We start from the raw sequence: 19,799 nt of genomic DNA on the forward strand, positions 1-19,799 counted from the left end.
TTAGTATTGGGACTGTTACACCAGCCACTAGGAACATATTAGGATAAAGTTTGGTCGAAGAAGTAGGTTAGCAGAAGGGTCTTACAAGAGGCTAGAGAGGTAGAGAGATGTTAGATGGGAATCCCAGAGTTTGGGGCCAAATCAACATGGTTTAAAAGACATTTGGATAAGTACATGAATAAGAAATATTTGGAGTGATTTGGGCCAGCACAGGCAGATGGGACTAGTTTAATTTGGGATTGCGGTCATCTTTGACTGGTTGGACGAAAGGCTGTGTTTCTGTGCTGTACACTCTATAAACTCTTGTTTTAGAATGATAATTTAGACACAGGTCATACTGATGTCTAAATAGGCCATTTTTTGTCTGTACAGGCAAGCCTTATTCATCAGTACAAAAACCTTTTGGTGGTACTACAGTTGGTGTGTTTTTGATAGTAAAAATGGATATGAAAACAAACATATTGTTCATGGTATTTTATTTAAATTGTAAGTATTATACTCAAAGTAGATTATACACATCATTTATTTGTTTAAAGATAAAAGGGCTAAAGCAATCTTTTCATATTTTTAAAATATGAATATTTTGATTACATTCACTCAATGAGTTTTGTTAAAAAATGTCACTGGTTTAATCAAAGAGGTTGTTTGGCCTTGATCTAAAACAGTTGAATTGAATCTATGGGCATTTGAATATTATTTGCAAGTTTGAAATGGCAGAATACAGAGAGGTGATTGTCATAATATCTTTTTGCTTATTAACTACTGAAGTACTTTGCCTCCTCGACTCTCAGCTTGATTAACAAAACAAGTCCAATTTTAAAGGATTTTTCAGAGTATGAAAATCTATCACCTTTGAAGAATTTGGTTTGATCTGGTAGTGAAACATTTGGGTGAATGCAGCTCCATCAATAATCAATAAAGTTTGTCTAAAAGCAATATTCTGTTTACTGAAGAAAATGTAATTCCTCAGACTGTAAAGTGCATTGTTAGCTAGCCCCTACAATGGAGAACACAGAGAGAGAGAGACTAATAGTCTTACTTGACAATCAGGTCAGATTGCTGCATTTTTGTATCTGAGGAAAATGTTTCAAAACATTGAATTACAAGCAATGCAAATACATTACACAAAATAAATTTGCTTTTCGTTGTCATGCATTGTAAAATTACTACTATGATGACGAGAAGAAACGTATTGTGTATATATTTCTGATCTTAAGGAACCTATTAAATCAACCAAAACAATGTCAATGAAGTGGAAGACAGTTGGGACAATAGCTCACATTGGAGGATCATTTTTTTTGTAGAACTGTTGATATGCTTTCATTGGTCTGTTTCAAGAGTATTCATCTGCTACAGGAAAACGAGGCCAAGAGCGTTGTTCACGTCATGCAATCTGCAGTTCATATTGGTTAAATAATCCTGGTTTCAGATCTTTCCATAGCCTTTTCAAGTCGGATTTTACACTCACTGGAGCAAAGATGTGATTAATACTTTGATAAGAGATGTCCCATATCTGAGCTTTAGAAAGATTGAACGTTGTTTCTGCTATCTGATACTCCTGTGAGAGGTCGCTAGCAAAAGCACCTTTGCCATCAGTCTGGAGGAATAGAAAAAGATCAGCAATAAATTAAAGTTTTGGAAATGCAGAAAAATACATATCCCCGATTTCGGAAGTCTTATCAATTTAAAAAAGCCTAATTTTGTTAGCTATTAGTTTAAGTCTGTTTGTTTTCTTTTGGTTTCTGTTTTAATCTGCAGCAACACAAGAAATTGCACTGATTATAATGTCAACTAGATAAATTGCAAATAAATATTTAATAGATATGGAGGGCTGATTTATTAGAAACAGTTGAAGGGAACTGGCAGTAATATTGATATTAAATTACTGACAGGCATTTTTTTGTTTCCATTTAACATTGCATTCGTGCAGACCTGGTATGTATGTAGGTAACTGCATAAAAGCAAAACTTTTAATCAGTTTCAAAACTTTTGAATCAGAATTTTATTCAGCCTACCAGTTTTATATTAACAGACAACTCCTCAGTTCAAACCTGAAACAGCATTTATGTGCCATTACATCACCAAAATATACTTGCACACAGTCAATTTAGGAAGTGCTCCTATTGCCCTGGCTAATATTTGGAATTTATCTCAACTTTCCTATGTTTCAAGTAATGGCTGTAATTCAAAAATACTTAGCTGCAATTGTTCTGACATTATGAAAAATGTCTCTTGTTTGTCCTGGCCAACCGTGCAAAAGATAGTAGGACGAATTATCACTGGGATATGGAACAGTGATGAGATTAGATTAGATTTCCTACAGTGTGGGACAGGCCCTTTGGCCCAACAAGTCCACACCGACCCTCTGAAAAGTAACCCACCCAGACCCATTTCCTTCTTAGTAATGCACCTAACACTATGGGCAATTTAGCAAGGCCAATTCACCTGACCTGCACAGCTTTGGACTGTAGGAGGAAACCGGAGCAGACACAGGTAGAACAAAAATAACATCAATTTATTCTTTAACTGTACATATAGACAGTCACCGAAGGCTGGAATCAAACCCAGGTCCCTGGCGCTGTGAGGCAGCAGTGCTACCCACTGAGCCATGGTGCCACTCCTTCTGGCTCATGCATGTACTAATTGGCAAAACTACATTTTGAACTGAGCAGTTTCTAGAGTACAAGAAAGTATGGATATTTTGATCACTTATCAACTGAATATCATGAGAGATTTCTCATCAAATTACCAATGTCTGAGCATGAATGGTTGGCGGTGAGAGATCATGTCATGAAACATCACAACATAGTTTGACTAGAGTTAGGAATCCAACTGGAAGAGACTGACTGGGTAGACTGTAGAATAGTGTTACTGGCACTAGAGGTAATTTAGAGGTCAAGCTGATGTTCTTGGGGAAAGGACTCAAAATCCAATAACAGCAGCCAGTAGAAGTTGAATTCATGACAATTGTTGATTGTCATAAAAACCCATCTGATACACAAATGTTTTTTAGGGTCCTTACCAGGTCTGGCCTATATGTGACTGCATCTACAGCAATATGAATGACTGAAACGTCCTTGCAAGCCACTCAGTACAAAGGCAGTTTTAAAGATGTGCATCAAAGCTGGCCTTGCCAGTGACACCCATATCCCATGAAACAATAATATTTCTAGAACAGTGTTGGACCTTAGCTGGAGTGCTGTGGACAGGTTTGGCCACTACACATTAGAAAAAATGTCAAGGCTTTGCAGAGTGTGCAAAGGAGATTTACTGGAATGTTATTAGGGATGAAACATTTCAGTTATATGGCAAGATTGGAAAAGCTGGGGCTCTACTTAAAACAAAGAATGTTAAGGGAAATTTAACAGAGGTGTTCAAAATAAGCAAATAAAGAAGTGTTGGCAGTGATTTAGATTACTTACAGTGTGGAAACAGGCCCTTCGGCCCAACAAGTCCACACCGACCCGCCAAAGCGCAACCCACCCAGACCCATTCCCCTATATTTACCTCTGCACCTAACACTACGGGCAATTTAGCATGGCCAATTCACCTAACCTGCACATTTTTGGACTGTGGGAGGAAACCGGAGCACCCAGAGGAAACCCACGCAGACACGGGGAGAATGTGCAAACTCCACACAGTCAGTCGCCTGATGTGAAGGGTCAGGATAATAATCACAGATTTAAGCTAATTAAAAGATGTTTCAAAGGTGATAGGAAGGAGAAATAATTGTAGAGGGTTATATTATCACTGTAAAGAATGGCAGTGAAATTAAATTCATTTACAAATTCCAAAACCAACTGCATAAGGACTTGAGAAGGAACAATTTGTAGGACCATGAGTAAAATGTAGAGTAGGTAAAAACAATGACTGCAGATACTGGAAGCCAGATTCTGGATTAGAGTGGTGCTGGAAAAGCACAGCAGTTCAGGCTGCATCAGAGGAGCAGGAAAATCGATGTTTCGGGCAAAAGCCCTTCATCAGAAATAGATCAGATATTCCTGATGAAGAGCTTTTGCCCGAAACGTCGATTTTCCTGCTCCTCGGATCTGCCTGAACTGCTGTGCTTTTCCAGCACCACTCTAATCCAGAAAGTGTAGAGTAGAGCTGTTGGCAAGCTCTTTCAAAGAGCCAGAACAGATACAGTGAACCCAATGGTGTTACTATGTTACGCTATTCTATAATTCTACAGAACAGATCTCTGACCCAGTTGTAAGCGCAACCAATTCAAGCAAGTTGACATTCATGCAAAAAGGGTATGATACTTCACTGTAGCTTTGTGTATTTCCTTTGTGATATTTATAGTCAATATGTTTCTGAACTTGATCAGGCCACATGGGAGAGAATTGAATGGCTGGAAGCAACAAGTATGTTGCCTGATCTACTAATCCGAAATAAACAGTTGTCTTGTGTTGTGAGCTTTTATAAGTACGAACTGAATTGAAGCTGTTCTGAGATTTCTATGTGGATCAGTAGAGTAGAAAAGAGATTAATTCCATTGACCCACTAAGTCCTGTACATATAGTGAATGTCTGTGTTTTTACATTACAGTACTTGCAACATTATTTAGTAGCTGAAAGTAATTGAACTTACACAAATTACACAGGAGTGTCCACGATTGTACCAGTATTTGAAATGGTGCTGGTCATATGAAGATACAGTTTGACCTTTGAGATTTGATGTCAAACAAAGCTCTGGAAAATAGACGATTGAAATTACTTGAAACAATTCCCAGCTTTTTTTCTTTTACTCTAATAATGCTAACATTTTTTTGAAGAAAGAAAATATTTTATTTGTTAGATGATTCTCACAGGGCTGTAAGACTTTTTTCTCCAATGTTATTTATCTTTTTCAGGTATTATCTGTATAGTTTTAAGGGAATACTATACAGTTGGGATGGGACACTATTCGAATGGGACATTATACCAAAGCCCCAATTAAAACCTTTGGTGGAGGCAAACGATCACATGATATTAGGAATAATTTGAAACATTGCAACACCAGAGTGACATCTTATATCATTTTATTTATTTACGATATATGGGCATTGCTGACAAGGACAGAATGCATTACCAATTCCTAACACTCACTGTGAATTTGGAAGATGAACCAATTGTGCTAATGGGTGGTTGTTTAAGATTTGTTACCTAGGAAGAGTGATACATCGGGATGGTGTGACTTGGAGAGGAACTTTGTAGTTGATGTTCCCATGCATCTGATGCTGTTGCTACTCTAGGTGGTAGAGGTCATGAATTTGGAAGATCCTGTCAGAATATTCTTGGTAAGATGCTGCAGTACATCTTTAGATGATACGCAATGCTACCATCATGTTTCATCGGTATAGGAACTAAATGTTAAAAGTGATGGATAGGATGCTATTCAAGTGGACTGGTTTGTCTGAGATAGTATTGGAACAGCAGCTATCCAAGCAAATGGGAGATATTCATCATGATCCTCATGTGGCCTCTGTGGATGCTAGACAGGCTTTCAGGAGGCAAGAGTTTTAGCTGTGGAATTTCAAGTATTTGACCTCGCTTTGTAACCACAGTATTGACATGGGTACTTCAGTTAAATGTTTTAACTGTTAAATATTATCTGCCAGAATGTTGATGGTGGGGATTCAAAACTGGTAATGCTGGATAATCCCAAAGGGAAATGGTTAAATTCCTTATTGTTTGCAGACAATTATTACAGATTTATGTTTTACATTTTAGGTAAATATATTGACAGTTTTTTTCAATTAATGAAATTATGGCGAGATATTTTAATGTCATTCCACACTCAAGTATTTCTGAATCCGAGAATAACTTGGTTCTATGCATTCTGGGGAGGTTACAGTGTAACCTCAGCCCCAGGCTTTCTGAGAAAATAATTTTTACAATTATTTTTCTTAAGCTATATTAAAGAGAACAACAATACTCTTAAATATTTTCTCATTTAAATAGAACATAAATCTCATTACCAATAGGTATTTGATGTTTGATAATGATGTCAACCAGATATTCTGAACCTCCAACTTCAGGGTGAAGGAATGTACCATGACCAATCCTGTCTGGAGGAAGACCAAGAAACATTTCCACTTCTTCATTTTGATGGGGAATCTTAAAAAAATTTAAAAATAGTTTGCAGTACTTAAGTGATTTGGTATTGTTTAGTGCAACCATAAGTAAATTTTTTAATTCATATCTAAAATATCTGGTCATACAATATTAATAGTGATTTTTGAATAATACTGTTTGTTCTATTTTAGAATATATCAAAAATAAATATTGCCCAGATTTACAAATGTTTTACCTCAGCCATGTGTACAGCAAGCTTAAGTCCTATATTTCGAGCTGCTTGAAGCGGGGCAATATAATTCTTGGCATGTTCTACCTTAAAAAGAAAAACAAAAAACTGTTGACACTCTTATACTGTTCCAGTGAAACCAGCGCATTACTGTAATATAAAAAGTCTTGAAGTCTCCTTCTCTTTGCATAACAAAAGCAAAATACTGCAGATGGTGGAAAGCTGAAATTAAAACAAAGTGCTGGGAGGGAAAAAAAGAGAAAGAGACAGACTTAAGGTTTTGAGTCCCGTTTGACTCATCTTCAGAACAATGAAGATTATAGATCAGATTTGAAACGTTAATTGTGTTTCTTGTTCCATAGATGCTGCCAGATTTGCTGAGTTTTTCCAACACGTTCTGTTTTATCTCTTAAACAAATGTGTTAGAGGCATGGTCATTTACCCATACGCATCCATTAACCTATCTGTTAATTCATGTATGGGAAGTGGGCATCACTGGCTGGGTAAGTATTAATTGCCCATCTGTAGCTGCACTTGAGAAGGACATGATGAGTTGTCATCTGTTGTCATCTGAATAGCTGTAGTCCACAGTGCCACTCAGGAAGGAGCTCCAGGATTTTGACCCACTGAAAGAATGGTGTTAGATTTCCAAGTCAGGATCATGAATGGCCTAGAGGGGAGCTTGCAGGTGGTGGTGGCCCATACAGAAGGAAGCAGATAGTATTCGTGGTGGGTTTGAAAGATATTGTTTAAACAGCCTTTGTAAATTTCTGCAGAGCATCTTATAGATGGTGTACATTGCTGCTACTGAGAATTGGTGGTGGATTGAGTGAGTTTGTGGATGCTGTGCCAAGCTATCAGGCTCCTTTGACCTGGATGTTCTTGTGCATCTTGAGTGTAGCTGGAGCTGTACTCATTCAGGCAAATAGGGAGTATTCCATTACAATCCTCACTTGGGTCTTGAAAATAGTTGACAGGCTTTAAGGAGTTACTGCTGCGGAATTACTAGCCTCTGACCTGCTCTCATAGCCACAATATCTATTTAGCTGGTACATTTACGTTTCTGGTCAATGGTAACGCCCAGGATGTTGATATTGGAAGGTTCTGTGCTGGTAGGGCCATGAGTGTCAAGGGGTGATGGTTAGATTCTCTCTCGTTGTAGATATTCATTACCTGGCACTTGTGTGGTGCAAACATCATTTGCACTTTTCAGCTTAAGTTTGGACAGTGTCCAGATCATGTTTCATTTAGACATAGACAGTACCTGAGGAATTGTGAATAGCACAGAATATTATGCAGCCACCAGCAAATAGCCCCACTTCTGACCTTATGAAGGTGGGAGGGTCACTAATGATGCAGCTTAAGATAATTGGGCCTAAAATCATGAGGAACTCTTAAGTGATGCCCTGAAGATGAGATGACTGACCTCCAACAATGACAACCTTCTTCCTTCATGCCAGGTATAGCTCCAATCAGTGGACAGTCTTTATATACAGGGCAGTCTGATGTTATGCCTTTATAAACATTGATTACTAATAGTTTTTATTAATTCCAAAAATGACTATCATGCTGCTTTACAATTTGTACAGATCTCAAAAACTTGTGTGAATGAATGTAAATACAGATGCACCTCGACTTTCCGAACGCGATGGGTGGGCAGTATTTTGTTCAGATAATTGATTATTCAGTTAATTGATTGAATGCCTTTCCTCTGGGCTTGGAATTTTCTGAAGGTTCCTTTTTCCTCACTCTGCCTGTCTTGCTCCCTGTCTCTGTCTCAGGATTTATTTCTGAGCAGACAGATACTTGTGTGTCAGGGACTTGCAGCATTGCTGAAGCCTCGAGCAGTGTTGGAAACACCTCTTTGATGTAATGTTTCTAACGGGACCTTGAGATCTTCTTCGGATAATTGAGATTTGGATAATCGAGGTTCTTCTGTTTGTAGAATCGTCTGTACAGAAGTTACTCCAATCACTTACTGATCTTATGTAGTTTAAATAACTAAATATAAGAGCATATATAACAGCATACAGTGCTTCCACAGATAGTATTTTGGAACACAATCTCTCAGGCTTTGTGACTTTTTAAAGCTCTTTTACAGTCAGTTAACAGGAACTCTTGTCACTCATTCAGTGTAAGTGGTTAAAAGATTGCTCCACAAGTCAGTTCACTGGAACACACGCTTTCTGTGTACAGAGAAACCTTGATTATCTGAATACCAATTATCCAAAAATTGGATTATTTGAAGGAGATCGAGGTCCCGATGGGAACATTACATCAAAGACGTGTTTCCAACTGTGATTAAACAGGCACCGTCTCCAAATGACTGACTGCCTGCTCTCTCTCTCACTCTCCCCACACTTTCCCTGGAGTTCTACACAGGAGTGTACCCTAAACCCACTTCCCCACATAATCTTTCGAACGTTGTCCTGTACAGGGCCAAGGTGGAACCTGTCAAAAGGTTGCGTGTGTGTATGTGCACGCGCTATTTGGAGAGTTACCCCACAAAGGCAACTGAAGCAGCAGTCTTGTTGTTGATGTACAGTCTGGCTGCCTGGAGAAGGAGCAGGAGTGTGCGAGGTTGGGGGCGGGGGCACGGTGTTGGACAGGGTTGGGGCGGTGCTGGGGGCGGGGTCTTGCACGCTGTGTGCTGCTGTAGTCTCCTGAACAGGGAGCAGACTTTAAAAACTCAGAGTCTCCGTAAAGGCATTTAATTGATTAACCGAATAATCAATTATCCGAATGAAATAGTGTCCGCCCATCACGTTCGGATAATCGAGCTTCCCCTGTACCTGGTTCATACCTCTTTGCACAGTCAGTTATTTGAATCACATGCTCTGTTACTGGTTATAGCTCACTACAGTGCCTGCTAACTGAAACACCTTGTCTCTCACTCTGTAACTGCTTAGTCTACAGTCAATTCAATGGGGCACACTCTCTGCAACTGGTTATAACTCACTCCACAGCATAAGATATTGCATTACTAAAATCTGTGGTGAGCATACACACACTTGATCGTAATCAGATTACGACACCAACTGTCTGTCTTTAAGTCTTTTTAAATAAATGAAGGAAGTTATTGAGACGATATTGTATCCTGCAGTTCTGAATCAACACAGCTCATGGGAAACAAATTACTCACTGCAGGATCTCCACTTAGATCCACACCAACTACCAGTCCATCAGTAGATGCAAAGAATTCTTCTGCAAGTTTCACGGTTTCCATTGCAACTACTGGTCCATGTCTTCTATCTATGGATAATAGAAATCTAGGGAAATAAAATTTAATGTTGCTATTTATTTTTCACACATTTTATGCTGACTGGTTAATAGCAATTTGTATTTATATCGTGCCCTTAACATTATAAAATGCTCCAATACATGTAAAAAATGCACAACTAAGATGATAAAAAGTAGGAACAAAAGTATGCTGTTCAGTCCATCAAACCTGCTCCACCATTCAATAAAATCATGGCTGATACGATGTAATAAGTTCACCCCTCATTCTTCTGAGTCCAAGCCCAACTTGCTCAATGTGGGGAGGTGATGGTGTAGTAATAACTGGACTAATAATCCAGACCAATGTTCTGAGGACCTGGGTTCGATACCCACCCTGGCAGATGATGAAATTTGATTTCAGTGCTATGTAGGCTGTTGGTGTTTATGTGCTGACAATACACGTAGAAGCAGGCAAGGGTAACTCCCATTGATACAGGGTGGGGAGAAAAAAACTGGAAAGTCACGTGGCTGATCTTGTTTGCCTGTTCTACAGGCTTCTTATTCCCAGGTTATCAACTTGTCTTTGCAGGCACCTACAACGAGACTAAAAGATGGGACAGCAACAAGAGAGTGTTGGGGTAGTAGTAAAAGGATCATTTATTGTATCTGTATTAGGGGGGTGGGGCAGTGCAAAAGAAGCTTTTTGTTGTGTGGGTATGGGGTAAAGATCTGATTGCTATGTATGTGTTAGGGAAGGGTGACTAATTAGTGCATGGTGGAAATGGATAAAAACAATTCTGCATGGCAGTGGTTCTAGACAACAAGCTGATTACCATGTGTGGGGGATAGTGGTGAAAGTGACTCATTCCTTGCTGATGGTTACAGTTTCTCTCAAACTGCTATCCAAGTACCTCATGTTATTGAACACCTTGAACAAATTCTGTCTCATAATCTACATCATTTTTAAAAACTAATGTTTAGAAAAATTGAGTGGACTAATAATTACAACATAGAATAGTTTACATGTAGTTCCCAATCAAAAAAGTGATCGATGAAGCAAGCAAAAGAATGTCAAGTCTACAGTACAATTGGGAAGAAGATAGAAAAACTCACAAAAGGTTAAGATAAAATCTCTTTGTATTGGAAGTAATATATTGGCATTGATAGAGAATTGATTAATAGGCAGGAAATGACGAGTGAGAATAAGTGGTACTTTTAAAGAGTTAGCGACCTGTGACCAGTGAGGTTTCGCAGGCATCAATGCTGAGACTGTAATTATCTGCAATATATGTTAATGACTTGTACAAAAGAAGTGAGTGTACTGTAGCCACATTTTCAGACAAAACTAAAATAGATGGAAAGGCATGTTGTGTTAAGGATACAAACAATTAGAGAGATTGTTAGGTTAAGTAAGTGGGCAAAAAGTTAGCAAATGGAGTATAATGGTGGAAAAATGCAAAGTTGTTCATTTTGGAAGGAAGAATAATAAAACAGAATACTATTTAAATGGAGAAAGACTGAAGATAGTTGTAACACAAAGGGACATGGGGTTATTTGTGTCTGAAACACCCAAAGCTAGCATCGAGGTGCAGCAAGGTAATCAGGAAGGCTAATGGATTGTTGGCCCTTATTTCAGGCAAATCTCACTGCAACTGTACAAGCTGGTGGTGAGGCTACATTTGAAGTACTGTAAGCAGTTGTGATGTCCTTATTTAAGAAAAGATATGAATTCATGAGAAGCTTCACAATGATGATTTCAGGTATGCACGATTGTCTTGTGAGCAAAGGTTAAAAAGGTTGGCACTCTACTCATTTGAGTTTAGAAGAATGAGAGATGATCTCATTGAAATATAGAATTCTTAAGGGTCTTGACAGGGTAAATGTTGAGAGAATGTTTCCTCTCATGGGAGTATCTCAGAACAAAGGGCATTGTCTCATAGTTAAGGGCTGGTAGTTTAACGCTAATATTAGGAGGAATTTCTTCATAAGGGTTAAGTGTCTTTGGAAATCCTTGACACAGAGTTGTGGGGGCACAGCCCTTGTGTATATTTAAGGCTGTTTAGATAAATTCATGGTCAGTATGAGAATCAAATGTTATTGGGAAAGGACAGGAAAGTGGACCTGAGGAACGTTGGATCAGCCATGATCCTACTGAATGTCAGAACAGGCTTGATGGGCCAGATGGCCTACTCCTGTTCCTATTTCTTATGGTTTTAGAAGGCTCAGAGTGGAATAGAAAAAGCAAATAACAGAATTTATGAGAGAAGAGACTTGCAGCTAATATAAAACAGAAACCAAATTATCATTGACAGACATAAAAATGGTAAGTAGATGGCAAGAGAAGGAATGGAGCTGATTAGAGACCAAAAAGAGAATTCTGCATGGTGGCAAGAGCCATCACTGAGGTATTAAATAAATATGTTTCACCTGTCTTTACCAAGAAGGAAAGTGCTTCCAAGTCATTATTAAAGAGGAAATTGTTCAGACATTGAAATTGATAAGAGATATTATATAGCTGCTTGTAATTAAATCTGCAAAGGCAACCTGACCACGAAAGCCAACTAAAGATTCTGAAGTAAGAAAGAATGGAAATTGTTGGCATTGACCATAATTTTCCAAACTTCCTTTGACTCCTCATAGAATCATAGAGATGTACAGCATGGAATCAGACCCTTCGGTCCAATCCGTCCATGCTGACCAGATATCCCAACTCAATTGAATCCCACCTGCTAGCACCCGGCCCATATCCCTCCAAACTCTTCCTATTCATAAAGGAATGATTTTGTGAAACTGGAAAGGATTCAGAAAAGATTTACAAGCATGTTGCCAGAGTTGGAGGGTTTGATATAGAGGGTGGCTGAATAGGCTGGGGCTGTTTTCCCTGGAGCTTCAGAGGCGTAAGGGGTGACCTTATAAAGGTTTATAAAATCATGAGGGGAATGGATAGGGTAAATAGACAAGGTCCTTTCCCTGGGATGGGTGAGTCCAGAACTAGAAGGCATAGGTTTAGAGTGAGAGAGGAAAACTTTAAAAGGGACCTAAGGGGCAACTTTTTCACACAGAGGGTGATGCGTATATGGAATGAGCTGCCAAAGGAAGTGGTGGAGGCTGGTACAATTACAACATTTAAAAGACACCTGGATGGGTATATGAATAGGAAGGGTTTGGAGGGATATGGGCCGGGTGCTGGCAGGTGGGACTAGATTGGGTTGGGATATCTGGTCGGCGTGGACGGGTTGGACCGAAGGGTCTGTTTCCATGTTGTACATCTCTATGATTCTATAAATGGAACTAGATTAATTTAGGATTTCTGGTTGGATAGACGAGTTGGACCAAAGAGTCTGTTTCTCTGCTGTACATCTCTATGACTCCAAGGTGATGCCAGAGGACTGGAGAATTGGAAATATTATACCCTTATTCAATAAAAGCAGTAAAGATAAGCTTAACAACTAAAGAACTGTCAATTTAACCTCGGTTGTGGAATAAGCTTCCAGAAACATTAACTTTGCACAATATTAATATTTACTGAGGCAGTTGTGCATTAATTAAGCAAAGACAATATGTGTTTAAGCAACTTGCTTGAGTTTATTAATGAGATAACAGAGAGTTTGATGCTAATGTTGTTGATTCACATACAAAGAAAAAGGCATTTGATAAAACGATACAGACTCACGAGCAAAGTTAGAGTAATGGTCAATGGAAGTTTTTGATTGTTTAGAATTGAATTCTCATGGACCAAAGTATATAGGGTACAATTTTAACATTTTCAGAATTTATGAAATTTGATTGTTTTGTGAATTATGGAGGGTAGTGTACAACTTCAAAAGGATGTAGATTGCTGGATGGGTGTACAAGTGATGGATGAAATTTAATGCAGACAAATGTGGAATGATTCATATTGGGAGGAAGAAAATGAGAGGTAACATAAAATGAAGGATACAGTTATATAGTGGGTGAAATAGCAGAGCAACCAAGGCTTATATATGTTTTTAAATCACTGAAAGTGGCAAAACAGATTGAGAGTTTGATTAATAAAGTGTATTGCACCCTGGGCTTGATCAACGGGAAAAACTACTAAAGTAAGGAAGTTATGGTAAACCTCTGTAAAGCACTGGTTCCATCTCAAATGGTTTATAGTTTTGGACATGACATGTGAAGACATTATTCTTGGTATGAGTTATGTAAAAATATTGGAGAAATTAGAACTGTTCTGTTTGCAGGAGAAAAGGTTGAGAGTAGATTTGGTAGACGTTTTGAAATTCATGGCAGTCTGGGCAGAGTAAATAAGAAGACTCTGTTCCCACTGACAGAAGATTGAGAACTGGAGGGCACAGATTGAAAATAACTGACAAAGGAACCAATAGCAATTGCAGGGAGCGATTAGGATCTGGAATGTGCTTTCCGAGAGAGTGCAGCATCAGCTGAGGCTTTCAAAGGATTGTTATCTGAAAAGAAAAAAATTGCAAGACTATGGAGAAAAGACAGAAACATTACATGGTCAGTTGCTCCATTGGAAGACCAGGAGACATGATCAGCTTAAATGCCTCCTACCATACTGTAATAATTCTATGATAATACTTCTCTCAATAATGATTTGGAGATGCCGGTGTTGGACTGGGGTGGGCAAAGTTGAAAATCACAACACCAAGTTATAGTCTAACACTAGCTTTCAAAGTACTGCTTCTTCATCAGCTAGCGCTTCCATATAAACTTGTTGGATTATAACCTGGTGTTGTGATTTTTAACTTGCTCACAATAATATAGCTTGATCTAACCTCAAGATGTACTTAGTTATCCTCTGAAGGCCCTGAGTCAAGTATTCACTCTGCAAGTTTGAGTAAATTAAACACATCTCTATTTGATCACTTAACCATTATGATTTAGAATATGTTACAATAATTATTGCGCTGAAATCCTAGAATAGGGAAGTCAGCAGATAAACTTAAAACGATCACATACTTTACATCGATGTCCACACCCTCTTGTTTACATTGTTTTATAGCTTCAAGTATTGCCTCGACGTAAGACTTCTTGGTCATTCCTGCATAGAGAGATCAAATGCTATGATTGTTAACTAGTCAACCTAGTTATGCACGATTAATCAACAACAATATGATTGCAAGCTAGTAATCTGTTCAATCTTGCAAACAATTAAACTCAGATGGGCAAATAACTCAAGTTTCAACTTCTACTTATAATGCCCTACATTTTGTCAAGTTATATTAATCTGAAAACACCCATTTATTGGAATGATTATCCTGAACTGATGTCTTGATCACTTGTAATCTGATTTGCAATTTGGAGCTATAGTTCACAGAATACAGTGGTCTTCTTGATATAAGCAAGGGTGACTAACCCCTTAAATATCTTGTTTTACACATTTTAAATAAGTTAGTCTTAATTCTTTCTCGATATTTCTAGACCTTTCCTTCATTGTTAATGAGTTTAGTAACAGACAGCATCATACATGTAGGTTTACAGTTAAGATTATGATGAGCAATAAATTGCTGCTTAGCCAGCGATGCCTTCACCCCATTAATTGATTTGTTTTTTAAAAAATCAAAGATTTATTTTCATTTGCTTTCACTGGGAGCAATAATCTAGGTTTTGAAGGTTGGACCTCCCATCCACAACAAAAGTTTAAACATTTGTTACCATAATTCTGTAACAGTCATTTGTCATTTTATGTTGGTGTTAGTTTGAGCAATTGTTTATTTCAGATGCTGACAATACATATGCGTCAATTCAGTGATATCATCAAAAGGCTAATATCCTACTAAATTACAGTATAGACTCTAATATTTTACCTTTGCTAATTTTGATGCAAGTATATAATCACATAATACTACCTGTAGTGCTTTCCTCTCGTGGTGTGCTTCGTAGCTCAAGGTATTTTACTCCGTCAGCTGCAAACTCTTTGATGACCTCTTTGGCCACCTAAAAGAAAAATATTCACTTCATTATATAAAATGTACATCTTTTGGGTGCTACTGTACGTATACCACCTCAGTAGTGTACTTTCTGGACAACAGATGGAAAAAGATCATACCAGCTCTTCAACATCTGATCCATCAGTGCAACTGATGGTATTTTGCATGTGCTGCCAGGAGGTGGAAATTACTTTTGAAGGTTACAGAACAAACTACTACAGTTGAAAAATCAAATTGAATTCCAGAACTTGTATCTGAGGTCTACTGAAATTTTATAAATTACCTTATAATTGCTTCCAGTTAACAGATAATACTTTTGTGAGGATGAATATACTTCTCTAAATGGTACTTCACCTTTTAAATGGTAGCAGTGCAAGGTGGATGAATTTCACCATGTAGATAACCTGTCAATGTGCAAATAAGTCCCAAGCTTCAGAATTGGCCAGGTGTCACATTATTTGACTGGACAGCCCAACAGGCGGTTTAACATACTGAGAAAATAACTTGTCCAGTGATACAAAAGCATAATCATGTTTGTATCATAAGGAAGGAAGACTAATATAGATAATCACAAATCTAATTTGGAATATCTTTCTATGAAAAAGTAAACATGTTATTTACCATGAAAATGTCTTCAATGCTGACAGTTAGTTGATGTATTACTTTAAACATCTCAAAGCATCTATGAAGGAAACAAATGCAATGTAACCAAAAGATAAATTAGCAGACAAGCTTGCATTTACCCTCTGGGTTTAGATCATTGTCAAATTCTGTTTTGGCTTCACATCAATACTGAATTTGCATTGAAAAGTTAAAAATTGTCCAAGATCTGAATTAGTTTTTATCCCAATTTTATGTTGCATTTACACTACAAATGTTTGCCAGCTTCATGCAAAAGAGCGCGACACCATTGCTGCGGTTGAAGATATGTTCATTATTAGCTCTAAACTTGTTTTTAATTTTCTTTATCACCTGCCCAAACCTTAATATGCTGTGTACATTTTAAAGACACCTGTAAGCCTATTGAACACAAATTTAAATGTCAGTACCAATTCAGATACCTTAATATGTAAAACATAATGGCACCATAAGACATGTTTTTATTTATCAAATCGTTTAAGTGACCTCTGATAAATTTGTATTTTAACTTTTATTTATCGGATTTATTAACCGCTTCAAAACATTATCAAGTTTGACTCATTCTTCGCTAGGTAAATCAGCTTAAGCTGTTAAAACTCATGAGGATCTTAAGCTCATTGTCATAGATACATACTCATCCATGGTCCTTTTTTGGCCTTTTCTGATTGCTGTCATGTTATGCTGAATGTTGAGATGTGGTTTCTGCTGGATTAGCTTCTCCATGGTAGTAGTGCTGATTGAGGTGTTGAGATGAGCATGGAGTTCCTAAAGGGGATAATGAGATCATTAGTACATGTTGTTTGCTGAATTTACAAATAATAAACCATCACAAATCCTGTTCTAACATAGCTCTTGGCACTAAATGTCATTTCATTAAATTTCCATTTATTCAATCAATCAATGTGAAAACACCATCCTTAAGATTTTTTTTGCTAACATTTAAAGTAAAAGATAACCTCCAATTTGCTGTACTCTGTATGAAATTAAAATTTATGGAATTGTGCTGAGCTTCTATATAGTTTCAAGTGCAAATTGCATTACCTAAATATAGATTTTACGTATTTTTTACAGTCTTATTCCTCTTGCCAGAATCAATAATCTAACCTCATTGAATATTTTTGTTGTATACAGTATTGATCTAATGACAAACAAGATATTTCAGATCTAGTTAATTGCACTATCTAGTTTATGATTGTGATATTTTCATTTCCATAATTATCCCAATGTCTAGAGCAAATCTACAATGTTTAATTTGTCTGACCTAGAAGTAGGACTGTCAACAACTATATTATTGTTTCAGGCTTTATTTTCTTTCCAGTGAGAAATGTATCAAGTAATCAGTCAGAAACTTCAGCTGTAAACAGTTGTATTTGTTCCAGGTACCAGCATGGTTTTGTTCTTGTAAACAGACAAAGAACATCAGAATTTTAAACAGGCAGTTGGGCATCCGAGCCTCATTACACTTTTTGTAGAAATTAGATTTGATTTTTGATTACAGCTTGACTCTAAATTATTGGTTTACACATTGTAGCTTCTGCTATGGGCTCAGTTCCTTTGCTTAGCATCATCTGCTAGCCATCAAGAAAACTAAAACACAACTAAATGTCACTTCAGGGAAGCCCAAATCTCGATGATAAAATGGTTAAACATTCTGTTACAATACAATAATGATCTGCCCTGAGAAAAATGTATAGACAGGATGATGAAGATCACTATAGCCCAATCAATTGTATCCCATAGTTTGGGAGGGTTGGAAATTCTGGCAAAAATGCACTGCTTCTGGATACAAATGAAGTGTAATTTGGAATAGCATACGTAAAGGCTAAACAGTTTACTACACTTTAAAGGACACTGTGGCTAACTATTGAAAAACTTCTGCCAATGAACTAATCTGGGATGCATTATTTGTGGGGTTAAGTCTAGGGCTCACAATCATGCATTATGGAATTGATTAATGTTTTCAGTTTTAGTGCAACACTTACAACTTTAGGCAAAGCCTGATAAAAGCTCATCGTTGTCTTTGTCGTCATGTTATCAGGAATGGTGCTGTGAAGATCGCTCAAGACTGCAATGCCGATGTTGCAGAAACTGATGGCTGTTTAGTCAGATCTAGGAAATAAATTTGCAGATAACGGCAAACATAGTTGTTCGTTGTCTTATTATTATTGCTTATGGTTTGTATTTTGTACTGGATTAACTTTAGTAAAAGTTTGTCATCTGAGAAAGGACTGGAGTGTGGGAGGCGGGGAGAAGCGGATGGGAAGCAACTACTTAGGGAGGAAGGTTTGAAGGGTTGGTGAGAATGGTAGGGAAGGGCGGGGAAGAATGTTGACAGTTGGAAGGAAAGGACAGTCGGGGAAAGTGTTGGCTGGTGGGGGAAAGGATGAGCGGGGGTAAAATGGGAGTGAAGGGAAGATGGGCGGACGAGACTAAGTGGGGAGAACACGGGAACGGAGGGAAGGAAGGGTTGTTTTAGGGAAGGTCAAGAGTAAAGGAGTGGGAGGGTTGCAGACGGGTGGAAGGGGCAAAGGACGAGGGCAGATGAAGGTTACGTGATTTGTGATCTCCTGTGGCATGTTGCCACATGGTGTGCACAGAGGCGGCCTGAGCAAGTGTAATTACTAAAACACCGGGTGAATGTATCTCTTCCACCCCTGCTTCCCCCACCAGCTGCTGACACGCTGAGCTGTAAGTAATGAGACTTAGATCAAAAGTCCCCGGCCGCATTTAAACCCGGAACCTGCTGAAACATACAAGAGCGACAGCAAAAGTATTCTTGCATTTCTCAGATCGAGACTCGCGAGCATTAAATATTTATAGACGATTCTTTTCTCCAAAATAGGATACAGAATTGTACATTTTAGCAGCTCACCCTATTCCGGAAGTCCAGCTGTCACTGCTAATGACAACTTCCTTCACCTTACAGAGGAGTTGCAATTTGAAACTAACACGTGTTGCTTTTTCTTTTCCTTTTTATCTTTTTTCTTTTATTTTTCTTGTCTCCTTCTTTATTTCTTTTCCTTTTCCATCCAAACTGACTTTGTGACATTTACAACACTGTATGAAGTATCTCAAAGACGGTTTTGTATTTTGCAAATTGTTGCGTGCTACCAGAGGCAAACTTGTGTTCAGCAATTTGTTGTTGAACATTACAAAATGTAAAAAAAATACCTTTTCTACTTTTATTTTCAAATCCCTCCATGGATTTACACCTCTCAATTCTTCTCCAACTAATCAATCTTTTGAAATATCTGCACTTCTCAAACCCTGGGCTCAAGAATTAATTAGCAACATTGTCACATTCTGAATTAAACATGCTTCGTTGTTAATGATTATACCTTTAACTGCATAGCTCCAAACTTTGAAACGCCCTCTCCCAACTCTCCACTTCTTATTACGAAAAGGGGCGGCACGGCGGCTCAGTGGTTAGCACTGCTGCCTCACAGTACCAGTCCCAGGTTCGATTCTGGCCTCAGGATGGAATCTGTACGTTCTCCCCGTATCTGCATGGGTTACCTCCGGGTGTTACAGTTTCCTCCCACTGTCCAAAGACCTGCAGGTCAGGTGAATTGACCATAGTGTTAGGTGCATTAGTCAGAAGGAAATCGGTCTGGGTGGGTTACCCTTCGGAGGGTCGGTGTGGACCACACTGTAGGTAATCTAGTCTTCAAGGTGTTTCTTTAAATCAACCTACCAAACTTGATCATCTGACCTAATGTCTCC

At 38.1% G+C, this 19,799-nt stretch overlaps 2 protein-coding genes across 8 annotated transcripts in view; one reads left to right on the forward strand and one right to left on the reverse strand.

Moving 5' to 3' along the window:
- Positions 1-19,799, forward strand: part of chd1l (chromodomain helicase DNA binding protein 1-like) — a 91,420-nt gene that overhangs the window by 24,613 nt on the left and 47,008 nt on the right. Inside the window, exon 1 of one of the 4 annotated variants that reach the window (XM_072585458.1) lies at positions 19,009-19,234. The exons of the other annotated variants lie outside the window; for them this stretch is intronic. Coding sequence (XP_072441559.1) covers positions 19,138-19,234 — 97 coding nt within the window. The 5' untranslated portion in view covers positions 19,009-19,137. Of the gene's footprint in view, positions 1-19,008; positions 19,235-19,799 lie in introns of those variants that run through there. 4 annotated transcript variants of the gene reach the window in all.
- On the reverse strand, positions 460-19,533 carry mapda (N6-Methyl-AMP deaminase). 4 transcript variants are annotated; one of them, XM_072585461.1, is made up of 11 exons: positions 19,415-19,533; positions 18,059-18,185; positions 16,711-16,841; positions 16,059-16,119; positions 15,357-15,444; positions 14,467-14,548; positions 9,431-9,557; positions 6,295-6,375; positions 5,963-6,101; positions 4,594-4,694; positions 460-1,597 (listed from the first exon to the last, which is right to left on the reverse strand). In XM_072585461.1, the coding sequence occupies exons 2-11, from the start codon at positions 18,104-18,106 to the stop codon at positions 1,385-1,387; spliced, it is 1,071 nt and encodes a 356-aa protein (XP_072441562.1). In that variant the 5' UTR covers positions 18,107-18,185; positions 19,415-19,533; the 3' UTR covers positions 460-1,384. The 4 variants fall into 4 exon arrangements, with proteins under 4 accessions (XP_072441562.1, XP_072441561.1, XP_072441563.1 ...); XM_072585460.1 differs by lacking the exon at positions 19,415-19,533 and adding an exon at positions 18,949-19,034; XM_072585462.1 differs by lacking the exon at positions 19,415-19,533 and adding an exon at positions 18,831-18,849.

The sequence above is a fragment of the Chiloscyllium punctatum genome, chromosome 15 (assembly GCF_047496795.1).
Source record: "Chiloscyllium punctatum isolate Juve2018m chromosome 15, sChiPun1.3, whole genome shotgun sequence".
In the NCBI taxonomy this organism is placed as follows: Eukaryota; Metazoa; Chordata; class Chondrichthyes; order Orectolobiformes; family Hemiscylliidae; genus Chiloscyllium; species Chiloscyllium punctatum.